The sequence below is a fragment of the Glycine max genome, chromosome 18 (genome assembly GCF_000004515.6).
Source record: "Glycine max cultivar Williams 82 chromosome 18, Glycine_max_v4.0, whole genome shotgun sequence".
In the NCBI taxonomy this organism is placed as follows: Eukaryota; Viridiplantae; Streptophyta; class Magnoliopsida; order Fabales; family Fabaceae; genus Glycine; species Glycine max.
The window spans coordinates 10,564,710-10,582,067 of NC_038254.2; the positions used below are offsets into that span (position 1 = coordinate 10,564,710).

At 33.8% G+C, this 17,358-nt stretch overlaps 1 protein-coding gene and 1 pseudogene across 4 annotated transcripts; both read left to right on the plus strand.

Moving 5' to 3' along the window:
* The first annotated feature begins 5,563 nt into the window (after positions 1–5,563).
* LOC121174072 (double-stranded RNA-binding protein 1-like) lies at positions 5,564–8,373 on the plus strand (annotated as a pseudogene).
* A 725-nt stretch (positions 8,374–9,098) lies between these two features.
* LOC100817836 (probable calcium-binding protein CML20) lies at positions 9,099–12,774 on the plus strand. 4 transcript variants are annotated; one of them, XM_041012321.1, is made up of 8 exons: positions 9,099–9,285; positions 9,573–9,662; positions 9,865–9,988; positions 10,083–10,119; positions 10,202–10,229; positions 10,597–10,707; positions 10,814–10,916; positions 11,802–12,774. In XM_041012321.1, exons 2-8 carry the CDS (start codon positions 9,660–9,662, stop codon positions 11,882–11,884), a joined length of 489 nt encoding a protein of 162 aa, XP_040868255.1. In that variant the 5' UTR covers positions 9,099–9,285; positions 9,573–9,659; the 3' UTR covers positions 11,885–12,774. The 4 variants fall into 4 exon arrangements, with proteins under 4 accessions (XP_040868255.1, XP_006602214.1, XP_025982420.1 ...); XM_006602151.4 differs by having other exon boundaries at positions 11,817–12,774; XM_026126635.2 differs by lacking the exon at positions 11,802–12,774 and having other exon boundaries at positions 10,814–11,520.
* Positions 12,775–17,358: the final 4,584 nt, after the last annotated feature.

Below are 17,358 nucleotides of genomic sequence, written 5' to 3' on the forward strand. Positions count from 1 at the left end.
TCTAATTTGTACAGGTTCGTGTTTTTTCCTTGTTCTGTTATTTGTTTTCTTGTTTGCGTCTTGTTGCGTTCTTGTTTGTGTCTTTGTTTTGTTCTTGTTTTTGTTCTTGTTTGTGTCTTTGTTTCGTTCTTGTTTTTGTTCTTGTTCTTGTTTCTTGTGTCTTTCAGACTTTATGTCAAAAAAAAATCTGTTTGAGTTTTGTTTCAAGTAAAAAAAAAAGTTGCAGAAATTTTTTTTTTTTAAAAAAAAAGAATAAAAGAAGAAAAAAATAGGTGTTTGATCTTTGAACACGAAATTGAGGCCATTAGAGGCTTTTTTTGTAGAAAATCGTGTACCAAATCCCCTTATCTGGATTCTCCTCTGAATTCTGAGCGTTTTGATATATAGTTGGCCTCAAATGGACAACCGTAGCCAAAGTTATGAGCATTTAAAGTTTACTTGTCATATCTGTTATCTTATCTGTTATCCTATCTATTATCTTATTTATTATCATATCTGTTATCCAAATTAAATCTAATTTGTTATCCAAATCAAATCTAATATATTATCCAAATCAAATCTGATCTTTTATCCAAATCAAATCTTATCTTTTATCCAAATCAAATCCAATCTGGTATCCAAATCAAGTCCAAGTTATTATCCCAAATCAAATTTGTTACTCAATCTGTGATAATTATATTGTCTTTCCTTTTATTTTATATTACCTTGCGTGTCTAATTTGGTCTCCAGGAACTTAAGAGTGAACACGAGTGGTAAAAGGCAAAAGTGAATACATTACACAAAAGCCTATATTGAGAGCATCAAACACGAGTGAACTACCATCAAAGAGAGAAACACGTGAGTAGAGTGTGTTGATGTCCTGGATTTTTTTTTTTAAATTACTGCAAAATTCTTTGTTCCTTAATCATGGCAGGAGCTGGTGACAATGGTGGTGTATATCATCAACTGGTTATTACTGGACGCGATGACTACACAAATGCAACGTTTGTTGAAACGTAACAATGAAGAGCTCTACAGGCGAATAGAAGGACAAGAGCACCAAATGAATCCAAATGTTGGGAGACCTTATGGTGGCAACAGAAGGGTCAATGATGAATTGAACCGAATAGAGGGGCAAGACAGAATTGAGGGAGTAAAACTCAATGTATCCTCTTTTAAAGGCAGGAGTGACCCAGACGCCTGCCTTACCTGGGAGATGAAGATTCAGCATGCATTCTCCTACAATGATTATCCGGAAGAGCAGAAGGTGAAGTTAGCAGCAGCTACATTCTCAGACTATGCCCTTGTTTGGTGGAAGAAAAATCAAAGAGAGATGAAGAGAGAAGAAGGGCAGGAGATAGATACATGGACTGAGATGAGAAGGGTTATGCGAAAGAGGTATGTTCCAACTAGTTACAGTAGAACCATGCTACAGAAACTCCAGAGGTTATCCCAGGGAAGTTTGATTGTTGAGGACAAGGAGATGGAGATGGCATTAGTGAGGGCCAACATTGAAGAGGATACCAAAGCAGTGCATGATGGCTTCACCAACAATATTTCTTTCCAGCACCATGACCAGAAAATTATTCATAAACCTCTATCCCTCAGAGAAGTGTGTGATGACCAAATCAGAAGGAGAGAAAAGAGAGAACAAGAGAGAGACAATAGTGAGGCATCACAGAGGAATAGAAAAAGGAAGAGTGATACACTTGAGAGATGGAGTGATACACAAGAGAGAGAGAGAGAGTGATAATTCTAATCAGTTAACTATTTATGTTTCTCCTAGTATTCAACCCTTATTGCAGGAATTTAAAGATGTCTTTCCCAAGGAGATTCCTCATGGACTGCCACCTTCAAGATGCATAGAACATCAAGTTGATCTCCTTCCATAAGCTTCATTGCCTAACAGGCCAACTTACAACAGCAAGCCCCAAGAGACTCAACATAAGGATGCACAGGCCAAAGTTGAGTATGTGAAAAGATTGTATGACCAAGTGAAGGTGCAAATTGCAAAGAAGAATGAAAGCTATACCAAGCAAGCCAACAAGAAAAGGAAGGAAGTGGTACTTGAACCTGGTGATGATCCTGGACATTTGAGGGCAAATGTTTTCCAAGAAGGAAGGAATAATGAGAATCCTAAAATTGGCCAAATACAGGCTAAAGGCCCAAGTGGAGAAGGACAAAGCCCCCGAGTGGAGAAGGATGAAGGCCTAGAGGCAGAGACACTATCAAGACTATTAATTGTTGCTGAAGGCCCAGATTAATTTGAAGGCCCATAATAAATATGTTCTATTTTTATCAATAATTTTTATTTATTGTAATTTTGGCCCAAACTGTTTAGAAGGCCCATATCTATTTTTATCTTTTTGTTCAGATACACTATAAGTATTGGTTTTTGTTTTCAATAAAAGGACTTTTGGCATTTGATAAAATTTGGTGAGAGCTTCTCTCTGGGTTCTTTATTGAACCAATGTCAGACTTATCAAGGTAATCCTTGTGGCGTCTACCCTGACTTATCTTCCTTCATCGGAAGTGGCATCATCCAAATCTCCGTAGTCTGTATCAAGCGATCCGCTCCTAGTTAGGTTCACATCACTTGGTTTGTAAAACTTGTGTCTCATTAGTGTTATATATAGAGAGACACCTTATAAGCTTTAAAATGTGCAAGTAACAAGAAAGTTTTCTTAGTGTAGTCGTGGACGTAGGTACATACATTGTGTGCCGAACCACGTTAAAACTTTGTGTCTTTTCTCTGTTCTCCTTATTCCTTTCTCTTCTTCTTATTGCTTTATACTAACATCCTGAATGGAAGCCCTAGGTCGCTGGTGATTTAACATTCAAAGATGCCTTAATTTAAATTCCTACAGTCTCTTGGGGCATTCTTATATGGCATGCTTCTATTTCGCCATCTCGCACTTTTCTCTTTTGGAGGCTTTTGTGTGGTAAGTTACAACTAATGATAACCATCGTATGCATAGCTATGTCACAACTTCGCACTGTGATCATTGTTATATTGGCATGGAATCATCCAATCACTTATTCCTTCACTGCCCAAAGGTTCGTTATATCTGGACTTAGCTAGGCCAGGCAATGCACTGCTCATCTTAGATTTTGAAATCAAATATTACTTATTCATCATATGGTCAGCCTCAGTATCGCTTGCTGGTAATCAATTTTTACGAATTCAGTGGAGGAATTCCCCATCTTAAACTTCTTAGTTCAAGGTCATCCGAGTAAATCACCAAGAATAAAGCAAGTGGATTGCCATCCTTTGCTGCTTGGTTGGGTTAAAGGGCACACAAATTGAGCAGTAAGGGGAAGCCCGGGCTTAGCTGTAGGGGGCATCTTCAGAAATGAATTTGGGGTTTGCATTGGTTGTTTTGTGTTTAAAATTGGGATTTCATACTCTTTTTATGCTAAGTTGAAAGTGACTATAACAACTGTAACTAATTTTAAAAAATAAAAACTAGTTATTGTTTTTAAAAATTTTGAAACTTACAACTAAAAATCATCCCAAATGGTACCTTAAAATTAACAATTGAGTTAACTTTCATAAGTTGGATTTTTTATACTAGAAATTAAATTGATCAAGGCCAATTTTGATTAAGGCTTAAATATTTTTTGCGAAATAAATAAAACACACTAAAAGAGGAATTAAATAGTGTGCTAATGAAAACATAAATCTTTTTCTCGAAGATAAAACCTTTTTCAAAAGCATATATGAAAAAACACTTGAAAAGCATATATGTTAAAAGATCGTCCAACCCAGTTTATTGCCAAGTTTTGTAATTTGTAAAACAAGGTTTTCAACAAAGATCGTCAACAAGGCTAAAAACAGTTTTCTCAAAATATATTTTGCAAATATCTTGTACATCTAAGGTGTGTTAAAATGAGCACAAGAGAAAACAAGCTAAAACTTTAAAGGAGTATAAATATTTGATTTATATTTGTTCACTCAAACTCTTGAATCACATATGGTACTCCTTCAAGGATTTGAAGGGTTTCACTAATAAAAAATTGATTAAAATAAGCCTTATACCTTGTCAATTATGGCGTGCATAAGTATTCTTTAGGTCACTTCTGGCACACCCTCAATCTCTCCTTGAGATTGATAAACACCAAATATTCTTTGGTTACTAAGTCACTCCCAGCTTACCAATTAATAGTTTGATGAAAAACAACTTCACATCAACTCTCATAAATATGATATACAATTAAGAACAAATTACAAAGAACTTTGCTAAGCAAAGGATAACACATTAAGCACTTGTGTTTGATCATTCAAAGACTTTAGATTATCAAAGCAAATTTGGCAGCACTTCAATACCACAGATTGCAAAAGTTGTTTCTTGATGCGCTTGGTCATCTAGAAATATGTGACCGTTGTGGAATTTAGTGCCTTCACGAAAATATTTGTTCTCTCATAGCTGGTAATGATGCAACATGGCAACTTGAGATGGAGAGAGAAAGGTAAAAATAGTATTATCCCTTCCATTATGCTTTCCACTACTTTTATTAGCAACAGTCTGCAGAGAATATACCTTTTTGCCAACCTGTCTCAATATACACTTGAACTTCAAATGATTAGCATTTCAAAAATTATGAGGGAATGAAAATAAACAGTTTCTAGAACATTGATCAACTTCATGATGTGTATACGTGTACTCTGTGATCATTGGACGATAACTAACTTAGATAGAAACATTTGTGTGAGTTGTTTATCTCCATTCTAGACATTCAAAGGGTCTCAGCACATTGGATGTTGGTTTTCACAAAGCTTTAGATACTTGTTCATTTACAGGGTTGGACGTTGGTTAGTTCTTTTAATAAAACAAGTATCAAGATCAAATGCTATATTGGACACTATAAGATATGATCAGAATAAAACATAGGATAAGGATTTCAATACCAAGGTTGGTTTTAATGATAACATATATTCATGCAAGACACAGTGAAATTCATTAGTTCACCAAATATTAATACATTTGTTATCATCAAAACTATAAGATTTTTTAGAGACTAGACATCATCCAATGTCTTTGGTTCTAACAATCTCCTCATAAAATACTAAGTAGTCAACCCAAACATAATTGTGCTTTTCATGCAAATAAAAACAATGATGAAAAAAAATGTATGTACTCCGTCTAAGTCCAACATTTTTTTTTCATGATAAACATAATAAGATACCAAAGAAAAACAGAAAGAATTATCCAATCACTCATATATTAATATATATGAAAAAGCTATACAAAAAGATGTATTACAATAAAAGCATAACAGAGATAAAATTAATGCTCCAATGAGATCAAAATTTCACTTGTCTTCCTTTTGTCGATCATCAACAAAACATAGGGTTCAAAGAAGGAAGATGATAGACATCATAGTCACTGTGGCGGTTGAGGTGGATACCTAAGTCATTTCTAAAATGATTTCTGATTGGTTGACAATTTAAAATACCATTACACCATTAGTACATAGATGTTAAACTTGACTGATTTTACTAATCCAATCTTTTACATTAGTTCTTTTTCCCATGTATATATTGGTTGGTGAGTTCTTTCTCTTGTTGTGTGTGAAGGTGAAAATGTACAAGGCAAAGTTGCAAGAGCTGGCCACCAGAGAAAGTGGGGTTTGCCTAGGTACTCTGGCATGAAAGATGGTCCAGATCACATACGTAAGGCTTCTGTTTATGTCAATTGTGTCTCCTTCACGTCCGGTGCCTTTAGTTCCCTTAAAGAAGCTAACAACCAAGCTGCCATGCTTGCTTTCCTCAGCTTCTCTTCTGGTACTCCACAAATTTCCCTTTCTAGGTTCTGTCTGTTTCCTTGGAAAGTTGCCTTCTTTAGTGTTTTCTTCTTGCTCGGGATGATGGTCTTGAGGTTGGGAATTATGGTTTTGTGAAGTGAGTTATGTGTTTGATTCCTTGAATTGTTTATAAGTCATGTCTGTGTTCATATTGAACCATAGCAGCATAGCTGATTCGGACAGTTCTCAGAATACAAATTTCTTCTGTGTTCATGTCTGTGTTCCTTGAATTTTGGTTGAAAATTATCACTTTGTTCAGTGAAATGGTTTCAGAACCTCAAAATTGTTTGATCAAAAGAGGATGATAAGTTGCGTAGGTGTTTAAAAAAAATTTGTTTTTAAATGGGTGATAAGTTTTTGTCCTTGAATTGGTATTGACAATGGCATTTTTTGTTGCAGATTTTTATTGATTTCATAATAGACAAACTAGAATTCAAGTATGAAATTTAGCATCATATCTTATATTTTAGAATCATATTATTTAAATCAATTCTGTCAAAAGGCTTTCTTGTATAGTTTCCCTGGTTACTATTATGCCTTGTAGTAACAAAAGGATGAAGAAAACAATATGATGTAGGAACTAATAATGTTACATCAACTTCATATCATATAGGGTAGAAGTTGTTGCCCTAAATTTGTACAACTGTGCTCCACTTAATATTTGTGCTTTATGACTGTCTAGGCTCTTCAACACAAACATCTGAACATGACACACGAGAGCAAATTGGAGAAGTTAAACCTCAGGATATTCCAATTCCAGCACAATCTTCAGTCATTATAGATGGTGAATAATTTCTTTCCTCCTTACTTTCTGAACTTAGTTTGTGTAAATTCTGCTATATCCTCTACCTTGTCCACAAAATTAACGATTTTTGTGTATGTGTGTATTTCTACAGCAAATCGCTTATATTAGTCTGAATTTCTGGTAAGTCAAAAGGTTATGTTATCTTGGTCTCAATGAACAAACACATACCCCAATTTTCAGAGCCATAACTATGACAACAGTTTCTACATATTAGCAACTACTTATGAACTTCTACAACAATATATGAAGTAATATCAATCACTAGTTAAGTTGGCATTCTTAATGTATAATACTTAGTTGCCTGATGTTTTCCAAAATATATGGAATGTCTCAGTAGGTTCTTTTTTCTTATCTTTTATGGATGTCTTTATGTATATGTTTTTGTTCAGTTTAAGAATACTTGTTTTATCTTTATAGTAATATATAATATTTCAACGTTCACTTATTATTCAGTGTAAAGAAAAGTTGATTTATGGAAGAGGTTTATATTTCAATAGATGATAGCCTGATTTTCAGTAATAGTAGATCAACTGCATTCAAAGGTCAATTTTATTCATGTGTTCACCTGTATGTTTGCGTGTTCTGTCAGCATTAAAAATTTATACAATTGAATATGGATTTGTATCCTCCTTGTTCAGGGTGACTCTGGTTCATTCAAGACTTCATTCCTGAGACTAACTGAGAGAGAACGCTTTCACAAACTAAAAATAAAACTATGCAGGCTGGTTCACCTCACATGCCAACTTTCTTTTCCACCGTGGAAGTAGAGGGTGTGGAATTTCATGGAAAGGGAGGTAGATCCAAGAAACAGTCAGAAGAGAATGCTACAAAAATTGCTTACATTGCATTAAAAGAGTGTAAGTTTATTATTGTGTGCATCTCCAATTTTGCTCTCATTCATAAGAACCATTTCGAGGAAATTTTATACATCTCCATAAATTGCCCCTTTGTCTATGCACTTTATCATATAGCAGAATATTCATGTATATAATGATGTTTTGATAATATATATATGCCATCCAAAGGTGGACTTAATATGCATGCTGCTTTTTCTCCCATTCAAATAGAGAATAAAGTAGTACAATCAATTTATAACTCAGACATAGTTAAATGGATTAAGAATCTCAAACTTGAAGGTCTGTTAATTATGAAACACTTTATAAGTTGCTAAGGTCCAAGACACTAACTATAAGCTATATATATGGCATTCTGTTCTAACAGATGAACTTTTGGACCTTGACTTGAATGAGACATCACTTGCTAATGTCAAAGTTAGCAATGAGATGCACAATCCACCTTTTATACAGTCACCTGAGGAAGAGATGATGATCAACAGGAGCTCGTCTTCTTGTGAACCGGTATTCGGTTCTTCACCAAAATCATCTCCACTTTCACAAATTGATGTTTCTTGTCTGTCAATTTGAGTCCAGCAAGGCAGAGACTCCCACTAGTAGCTACCTGCTGTGTAGCAGGTTCAAGCTGCATACATGTTTCCCAAATATTCCTTTTGACAAAGATCTTTGATTCTAGTGAAAAGCTTCATGACTTTACTTTGAGTACCCTAAAAACTTGGCATAAGTAAAAAACTCTTGGTAACTTATTTACAATGTAGATATATATTGTTATTCCATAAGCATGTCTTTTAGTAGTAAATGTTGGTGGTAATACTGATGTTCATACATTACTTGGGTGGTTCACAGCGATTCAAACATTATTCTTAGTTGTGTTTATAAGTTTATACGTGCATCTAAGATTTGGGGCTCTAATTCTGGATTACTACAGTTGGATTGGCCTATTTATAAACTCAATTTATAAGGGCTCAGTCCTAATCCCAAGACAATGAAGGGACAATTTTTAATATTTTATGCTTCTGCCATAGTAAACCCAACCATGTTATAGCTTTGGATATGCCATGCTTGGACAAGCATGTTTAAAAGAAATGATGCCATGAAAAAAAGTTATGGTTACAAATAGTGTGTGAAACAGGATTATCCTTATTTAGACTAAATCACTCTTGATCTGCCAACTCTACTTTAAATCCATTTTAGGGGTTCTTTTTTCTCCAAATCGCTTTTTATATCTTTTATGAATACAGTGGATCTTATATTATAAATTAAAATATATAATATAGAGAGTGGTATCTTCACTCAATTAATTAACATTTTCAACTTTTTTTTTGTTTTTTGAGATTCATTTAACACACTACTCTTACTATTAGTTTAAAGAAAATTCTCAGCCATCTTATATTAGTATCCTCTTATCTTTGTCAATATTTAACCACTTATCTCTTTTAATATACTATTTTTTTTTTTTGCTTCTAAATTAAATTCTAATAAAGTAAATAACTAAAAATAACCTTATATTTAAATTTAAAATAAAATTTATATATTTACAAACATTCACTTGTTAAAAAATTTAGCTATAATAAAATTTATATTTTTTAAACTATTTATTTATTATAATTTTTAATTATATAAAACTTAACATTTATGGGATGCTTCCACTGATTTCTCCTTCATGTTTGCACGGTTACACCGTTATAATACAAGCCTTAATCCCCACTTTTGTCTCTCACAATCGCTCTCAATCTTTCCAGATTTTCTCCCAAACCGTTCAAACCCGTATCGCGTGTCAAATTGTTCTTCTGATTTTCTCATTGATCGCGATTATCGCATCTCAAATCGAACTTGAATCAGGTATTGATTGTGGGTGATATTCATAATTACTCCTTTCTTTTTCTTTTATGTTTCAATTACTGCAGAAACAAAACAAAGTTGTTGTTTCTGCTACAAAGCATACAATATAGTGAAATAGATAGTGGATGTATGTGACATCTATCTGATGAAGGGTTATTGGGGTCTAGCAGCATATGTTGGACATCATTGTTTCTTGAGAATAATTTGTGAAGAATGTGAAGATTGAAAACTGCTAATGATTTTGGACATGATTGTTTCATTTACTTCATTAAAATCCTTAAATACAGAGAAGACGTTGAATTTTTGAAAAGTGAGAAAAGAGGGATTCTGGAACGTCTCTATCGTGGTTTGTCAGTACCCTATCTCAAACGAAAATGGTACGATCACCCTCTTTACTCCCTTAATGAAACCAGTAGATCATTGATCATTAGTTCTTGTATCATTTACGATTGTTCGCAAATATTTACTTCTTTTTAGATATGTGCCTAAGTGAGTGGCTTCCCTTTATTTTATGTATCAAATATAGGGTTGAGAACAAAAAAAAAAACAAACCATTAACTTGTTCAATTCCTATATCAGTCATCTTTATATGGAGGGGAATCCAAGAGGTACAATAATATACCCAGAGGACACCATCATTTGACAACACAGAAGAAACAGGAGATTAGGGAAGCCTTTGAATTATTCAATACTGATGGCTCAGGTTTAGTATACAGACTTTAGCATCAAAATAACACCACGTTTAAATAGTTTTCTTCTTCATTTTTTATTAATGCTATTATTTTGATTATCTGTAGGTACTATTGATGCCAAGGATCTGAATGTTGCCATGAGGTATTGTTGCCATTCACATTCTTAAAATGTGTCATATCATTTAGCTGTGTTGTTTTTGTGACGGACATTTTTATCTTGACAGGGCCCTTGGATTTGAAATGACAGAAGAGGTATTACCCATATACTACTAGTACATGCATTCAATATTCTTATGATTGAATCATTGAATTGAATTTTGTAAGTTACAAATTTCAATGATTTCCTCCTAGAATTCCCAATCATTGTCACGAGGAAGGGAGTCATCTATCTGTCTCCATGTCCATGATAACCGAAGCTAACCTGCCCCTCCTCTTTTATTGTTTTATTTAACATTTACATGTGGTTCTACTTATTTAGTATTAGGGAGTCAATTGCTTGTGATGAAATTAAATTTAGCATTGTAGTAGTTTATGCACACATCATACAGAATTTCCTGATGCTATTCTTTTTGTTCGTTATGTTTGCATTTCTAATGGACAATGTGTGGTGTCATTTCAGCTCATTAATCAAATGAAAGCAGATTTGGACAAGGATGGAAGTGGAGCAATTGATTATGAAGAATTTGAGTACATGATGACAACCAAAATAGGAGAGCGGGACAGTAAAGAGGTGCTCATGAAAGCTATCCATATTATTAATCATGATCAAAATGTAAAGTTCTTCACGTTATACATCATTTTTACTCTTTTATTTTCATTACTTGTGGTCAATTTAGGGAAAGATATCTGCATCAGACATCAAGTGCATTGCGAAAGAGCCAGGTCAAAATTTCACTAACAGAGACATTCAGGAGATGGTTGACGAAGCAGACCAAGATAGTAAGTTATTCCAATCTTATCCTTGTCAACATTCTAATTTTACAGCAAAACTTTTACTTCTAATACTGTGGATTTTTATTCTGAGGTTTACTGGGTGTGGATGCATGGGAGTGATGGGACCATGGACTTCAGATTTTGCTGACATAATGTGTGTATATAAAAAAAATACTATCATTTCTTTGAAATTCAAATTGGCCGTTTTCTGCATTAAAATAAATAAATGGACAATACAGAGGCCAAAAGATTAAAAAAAAAAGTATTCATGAATCATTATGATAAGAGGTCACTAAATTGTATACAAGACTCACTGGAAAAATAAGTAGTTTGTAGTTTTACCTCAGTAACACTAATCAGTTTACCAAAAAAATGATACAAAGTGGTATATATGTTTGAAAAATTAAATAGGAATATTTCTTATTCAAAAGTTATTTTTCAATGTAGTTTTTAAAAGTATATTGGGATGTTTGCATTGGAATCATAATGCTCAGGGGAGGTCAATGTATTATACACTCTTGTCTGTTGGATGACAAATTCTATTATATAAATGATAAAGGAACACTATATTTGCCATTATTTTATTTTTAATGATAGATTTAGTGATCAACCTTGACTTGTTTTATTTGTTCGACATTGCATAGGTTTAATGTCTGTTAATTTATTATTCATGTTAATTACCATAGAATTGAAAATATCACAGCCTGAGGTCTTAAAAGGAAAAGGAAGAAAACATTACCTTTTGCGAAAAGTATTTTAAAGCTTGCTAGGATAGAGGCTTAATCGTGGTTCAATTATAATTTATAACAGGGGTGCCTCATTTTTTATTTTGCTTCCCCATTAGTGTACTATTTCTTCTCATGATTATCAGATGTTATATCTATTTTTAAGTTATAAAATATGCAGATTGTCCTGAAGTTAGTGCAGAGGAGTTTATAAGGATGTTGTTCGATCCCCCCTACTACGGCCACTAATCGTACAGAAATTAATGCAGTCATATTTTCATAAATTTAAATTGGAGATGCTAGTTATGATCAAACAACCTCGAACCTCGAAGTTATCGTGTGTAATTTTTAATTTCTTTTATCAATCTATATATTGTTCATTTTCATAAATTTAAATTGGAGATCCTAGTTATGATCAAACAACCTCGAAGTTCTCGTGTTTAGTTGTTATTTTTAATTTCTTTTATTGATCTATATTTTGTTCTAGGAGTCATGAGGTTGACTAAATGTCAATAATTATTTTTTTTTTTTCTTTTTTTACTTCTTAATCTGTCCTTGATGACTTGCTCTCCTCTTTTGATTTTCCACTTCATCCCCCAAATCTCTCTCTCTCTCTCCATTAATCATTCCTTCTTCATCACCCTCCCCCTTCATCACTTTGTTCCTCTTTTGAGACCCTCAAAATTAAAAACCCTCCAAAATTACCGTCACAATTTTAGATCCAATGCACAATTAAAACCCCAAAGATGTGAGAATGGCATCCGAAAAAGGTTTGCACTTGGGCTTGAGTGCAGCGAGGGTCTGCCGTGCCGTCGTCAAGGTCGCTTCCAAGATTGGTAGTGGTAGAGGCATCGACCTCAACAAAGATGCAATGGTTGGCATTGGAGAGCATGGCACGAAGATCTTTGTTTTGGCGATGGCTACACTTTAGGAGCCTCAAGGTGGTGGTTTGCAATGGGAGGAGAAAGATAGAGAAGGCTAAAATAAGAAATATGTCATTTGGTTTTTCATGTCAACATTTATTATCGTAGTCTCAATAGTGATGTCGGTGGCGACACTTTAGCAGCAACATGATTTGTCATGGACCATTTTATCATTTAGTTATATTTGTTGGGGATCATTTTTTCGTTCCATAAAAACCTATTAGAATGAAATCAAGAAGAATAAGTTTCTTAAATATGTTTTAACTTCATAAATTTAAAAATCAATGGTAAGAGAATCCACTGACATTTTAATCATAAACATTGTGCGCTAACATTGAACGTCCCTTTGCACATGTGGATTTGCCACATCAACAACCACATGCCACATATGCACTCAACATTAAAGGAAATAAAGGATACTTGATGCTTGGACTATGTTGCAATTTTTTCACCTTTGTGGACTAAATTAATCATTTCCAAATTATAGGGACAAAAATAGTCACCGAATGCAAAGCATAGGGACCAAAGTTGTTTTATCCTTATATGATTAAAGAAACAAAATGAAGCATAAAAAATGATAGATCATATATGATTTGATTCCAAATTATAGGGACAAAAATAGTCACCGAATGCAAAGCATAGGGACCAAAGTTGTTTTATCCTTATATGATTAAAGAAACAAAATGAAGCATAAAAAATGATAGATCATATATGATTTGATTTCAACTTCTCTCTCTACAAGTCTATGGTGTTCCCCATAAACTTGTTGAACATAATGCAAGTGACATAACTTGACACATATAGGACACAACAAAAACCTACATTGCACTTTTTTTTAAAGAGAGAAGACTTATAATAACTAAAAAAAAGTAAACTATCACTAGGCCCCTAAAAGTGGATAATAATCCGATGCATATGTGGCATGTGGCATCATGGTTTTCTAAATGTTATGATTTAGTGATTGATTATAACAAAAGAGGAATTAAATTTAAATTATGTCGTTTGATAATAATGATAATTTAAACATTTTTTTTAGTGTTTGATATGTTTTGGTGGGTTTACATGAGTTTGAGCTATGTTCTTCCGTGTAAATGAGCTTTTTTTTTTTAATACAAAATAGAGAAAAGGGAGGTGTGTTTAGAGGAAACAAGGGTACAAACAACAAAATTCTAAAATTTCCAAAACCTTTTCATTTCTTCCTTCATTCTCCAAACGCTTTTTCTTTTTCTCTTCCTCAAGAGCTTGGGTTGTAAGATTCATTCCAAGAGACCTTGTCTTCCAAATCTAGAAGTTTTTTTTTATTAGATACAAGTGGCAAGTCTATCTCTTGCATCTTCTTGATCCATTGGTTCTTATTCATCCTTCCTCAAGAAAACCCTGATTGGGTTTTTAGGTTTTTGAGGGAATGGCTAAAATTTTGATTAAAGTTTTTTGTGATGTTGGTTTAGGTTTCTAATAGTTGATTTCATAAATAAGTTGACAAAAGACCTCTCAAAAGCCACAAAGTTCTATCATTTACTCTCCCTCTATAAGAAGCTTGAAATCGTTGAAAAATTGTTTGGGTGAGGGAAGCTCCATCCTATACTTTATTGTGTTGTGATGTCTCATATCTACTTGAAGTATTGTTTTGATGATTAGTTTGTGGTATAAATGGATTGAACTTGAGTATATGATGGATGAAAATGAAATGCTTGTTATCTGTTGCATTTTTGGCACAACATGCATTGGTATTTTGTGATAAATTTGTTTATGGTGAACGAAATTGAATTTTGTTTGTTGGACATGAAAATAGACATCCACGGTGACAATTTGGTATCAAAAAAAACTTAAAAATACTGAGAAACAAGGGAGCTATGCTTATCCAAAGTTGACACTTCTGTCAGGAAAAAAAGTGATTGAATAGTGTACCCTCGTGTCCAATTCTTTATTTACACAAAAATGATATTTGAAAACCAATTGAATGGTTAGAGAATATCATTTCAAGTTTTCCAACAATGCATCGTATGATTTTTAATCCATCCAATTTTTATTTCGTAAGTTGCTCGTAAATTGGCTTAAGTGCTATATTGTTTTATTGCTTTTCTTCTTCGTTTCTTTGCAATAATTGTGATAGTTTGATGGCTATGAGTAAGATAACTCACACATTGTTGCGTAGATGACTGGTGAATCAATGATATGATGAATTTGATATGATTTGTTAAGTGTGTTTATTCATATATAGTATGACATGTGAGGATTAAAGATGCTACACTAGAGTTCTTGAACTATGTTAAGAAATTCACCTTTTTGTAAAGGGGAGTGTTATGATGTGGGTAAGAATTGAAAGTGTGAGAATGCCTTACCTAGGCTTGGTGAACTATTAGATGTATTCATTAGCATAATATGAGGAAAACAATGACTTATAACATAGAAGGAACATGTGATATCAAGATTGTAGATGTGTACATGACATTGCATATGGGTAGGCACGTAAGTTGAGGATTCTTGGTAAGCTCTCAATGTAGTGTTGAGGGTTTTCTAGTGGCTAACGAAAATGGACCTATAGAATAGACAAGTGGGTGAATCCTTATAGATGTAAGATCTTACAACCCTTACAAAGGTAAGATAATACTCACATTTGTCTATATTTGATAAAATCACACTTCCTACACATGATTAACGGTAGGCCATTCCCTAATGGTCAGGGAGAGAGACTATGTTAAGGGGTGTATCTATATTGATCACCCCAAGCTGAAAATCTCATGGGAATCAAGTATGCATGGCATTTCATGGAGTGGTTGCATATGATATTGATGTTCATGATAAAGTAATATGAGATGATGTTGATGATTATGATAATGTTGATATGAAATGATGTTGAGATGAGATGTTGTTGATGATGATAATGTCATTAAGATGAGATGATGTTGATGTTGATAATGTCATTGAGATGAGATGATGTCATTGTGATTATGTATGTTATGTATGTACATGGGGGATGCAGTGACCATGTTGGATATCCCTAGTGGGAGAAATAGAGAGACTACACAGTTTTTAGCATTTTTAGTGGGGGAAGACTTATAATCTTTAATTATCCATGGTCAGTGCATTGATGGTGCTCATGTTTCATACTTCATACTACATTGAAATAGTATAAACTTTGTTAGTAAGTACTTGTAAGTTTTCACGAGGAAAAATACTTGTACTTGGAGGCATGTCACTCGATTTAGAACTCCCTTGTGACTAAGTTGATCACCATGGGGGAGGGAGAGGGGAGTTGCCTGTGCACGACAGGGTGACCTCAACACTTGTTTCCTAGTTTTCCTAAGTGTGAGTGTCACGTGGACACGCTTAGGCTATTTCCTGCCAAATGGTACCAAATTGTATTTGAGAGTTGAGGTTAGATGCATGCATTATACTAAGCATGATTGATTGTAATTGTGGAAAAGTTGATGACTAGTTGACAAGTATATGTTGGACTGATGGATATTTGTGTATGATTATTGTATTTGCTATTGGTTTTTTGCTAATTATGGTCATTTGATGTTTGTTGATTTCTTTTATAATAGACTCACCCTTGTAATTTTGTATCGTGTGGTTGGTACCTGTGATGATCGTGAATCTTCGTTCATGGGAGCATATGAACCATAATAGATGATGTGGAGAGAGATTCTTTTGTTGGAGCCGCCAAATCGACGTGATGACGTTAGAATTATTTTGGGAGAGATTTGTGTTTTGTTATCAACTCCTATGTAACTGGTTCCGTAATTTTTTTTAATTTGGGCATGTAAATCTCAGATTTAGATACACGTATAAACTAATTTACTTTTTGTCATGTGAATGATGTATATCGAGTTAATATATATACATATTTATTTAAGTATTTGTGCATTGTTTGGACATGTATATCGTGAAAAATTTACTCTTGTTTTCATAATCAAATTAATGGAGTTTCATTTAAAAATTGAAATTACACGTTTTAGAGTTAGTGATATCATAGCAACGAGGCGAGTTGTTACATTAGTGGTATCGGAGTAGGTTGAACCTTTTGACCAGTGAGTTATGAGTATGTTATGTTTCTCTGTGCATTTTGTGTTTCCTTTGTTGGATGTTTGAGTGCCTGATTGTTTTGGTTATTTGTGTTTTACTCACCTTGTTGTGTTTTTGTGGGTTATAGATATTTGTCGGTGTGGTCATAACATGTTTGTATCCTTGATGTCTGCTATGCCATGAGTTTCAATGGCTTGTCATGAGTTATCAGACTGGCAATCTATATAATTTGTGAAGTGCAATGAGATGCTATGGCAAGCGTTCAAGAATACAAAAGATGGAAAATGAGTGTTAATGTCTCGAGAGAGAACTTTTTTAGAGGAGTAATTTCTTGAGGCATCATTGTAACTCTCAAGGGTAGCTTAAGTAAGGACTTAAGATAGGTGTGATATTGTCTTATTCTCTTTCTTGTGTGTATTCCTTCAATGTTCTCACTTCTTGGTGTGCATAGGGAGTGATTGTTGGATGAAATAATCATGTGACAGCTGATGCCCTCCAAGCCTTAGCCCAGGCAATGGGGAATCAGAATATAAGAGAAACTTTAACTTTTTGTGTCTTGTTTGAATGATGATCTTGTGGTAGAGACCCTGGCTAGTGGATCCATGTTAACTTTTGATGTGTGTTTGAATTGTCCTGTGGAAATTTCTGGTAGAACATTCTTGATTGATCTGATTTGTTTGCCTTTGAGCCAAATTGATGTTATTCTGGCTATGAGATTGGTTATCTTCCAATCATGTCTTGTTAAACTGTTTTGATAAAATTATGGTGTTT

What these genes read in the sequence shown, in the direction of transcription:
- LOC100817836 (XM_026126635.2), top strand. An exon ending in ATTCAATACTGATGGCTCAG is followed by an intron (nt 9,989 to 10,082) that starts GTTTAGTATACA and finishes GATTATCTGTAG; the next exon opens with GTACTATTGATGCCAAGGAT. An exon ending in GATCTGAATGTTGCCATGAG is followed by an intron (nt 10,120 to 10,201) that starts GTATTGTTGCCA and finishes TTATCTTGACAG; the next exon opens with GGCCCTTGGATTTGAAATGA.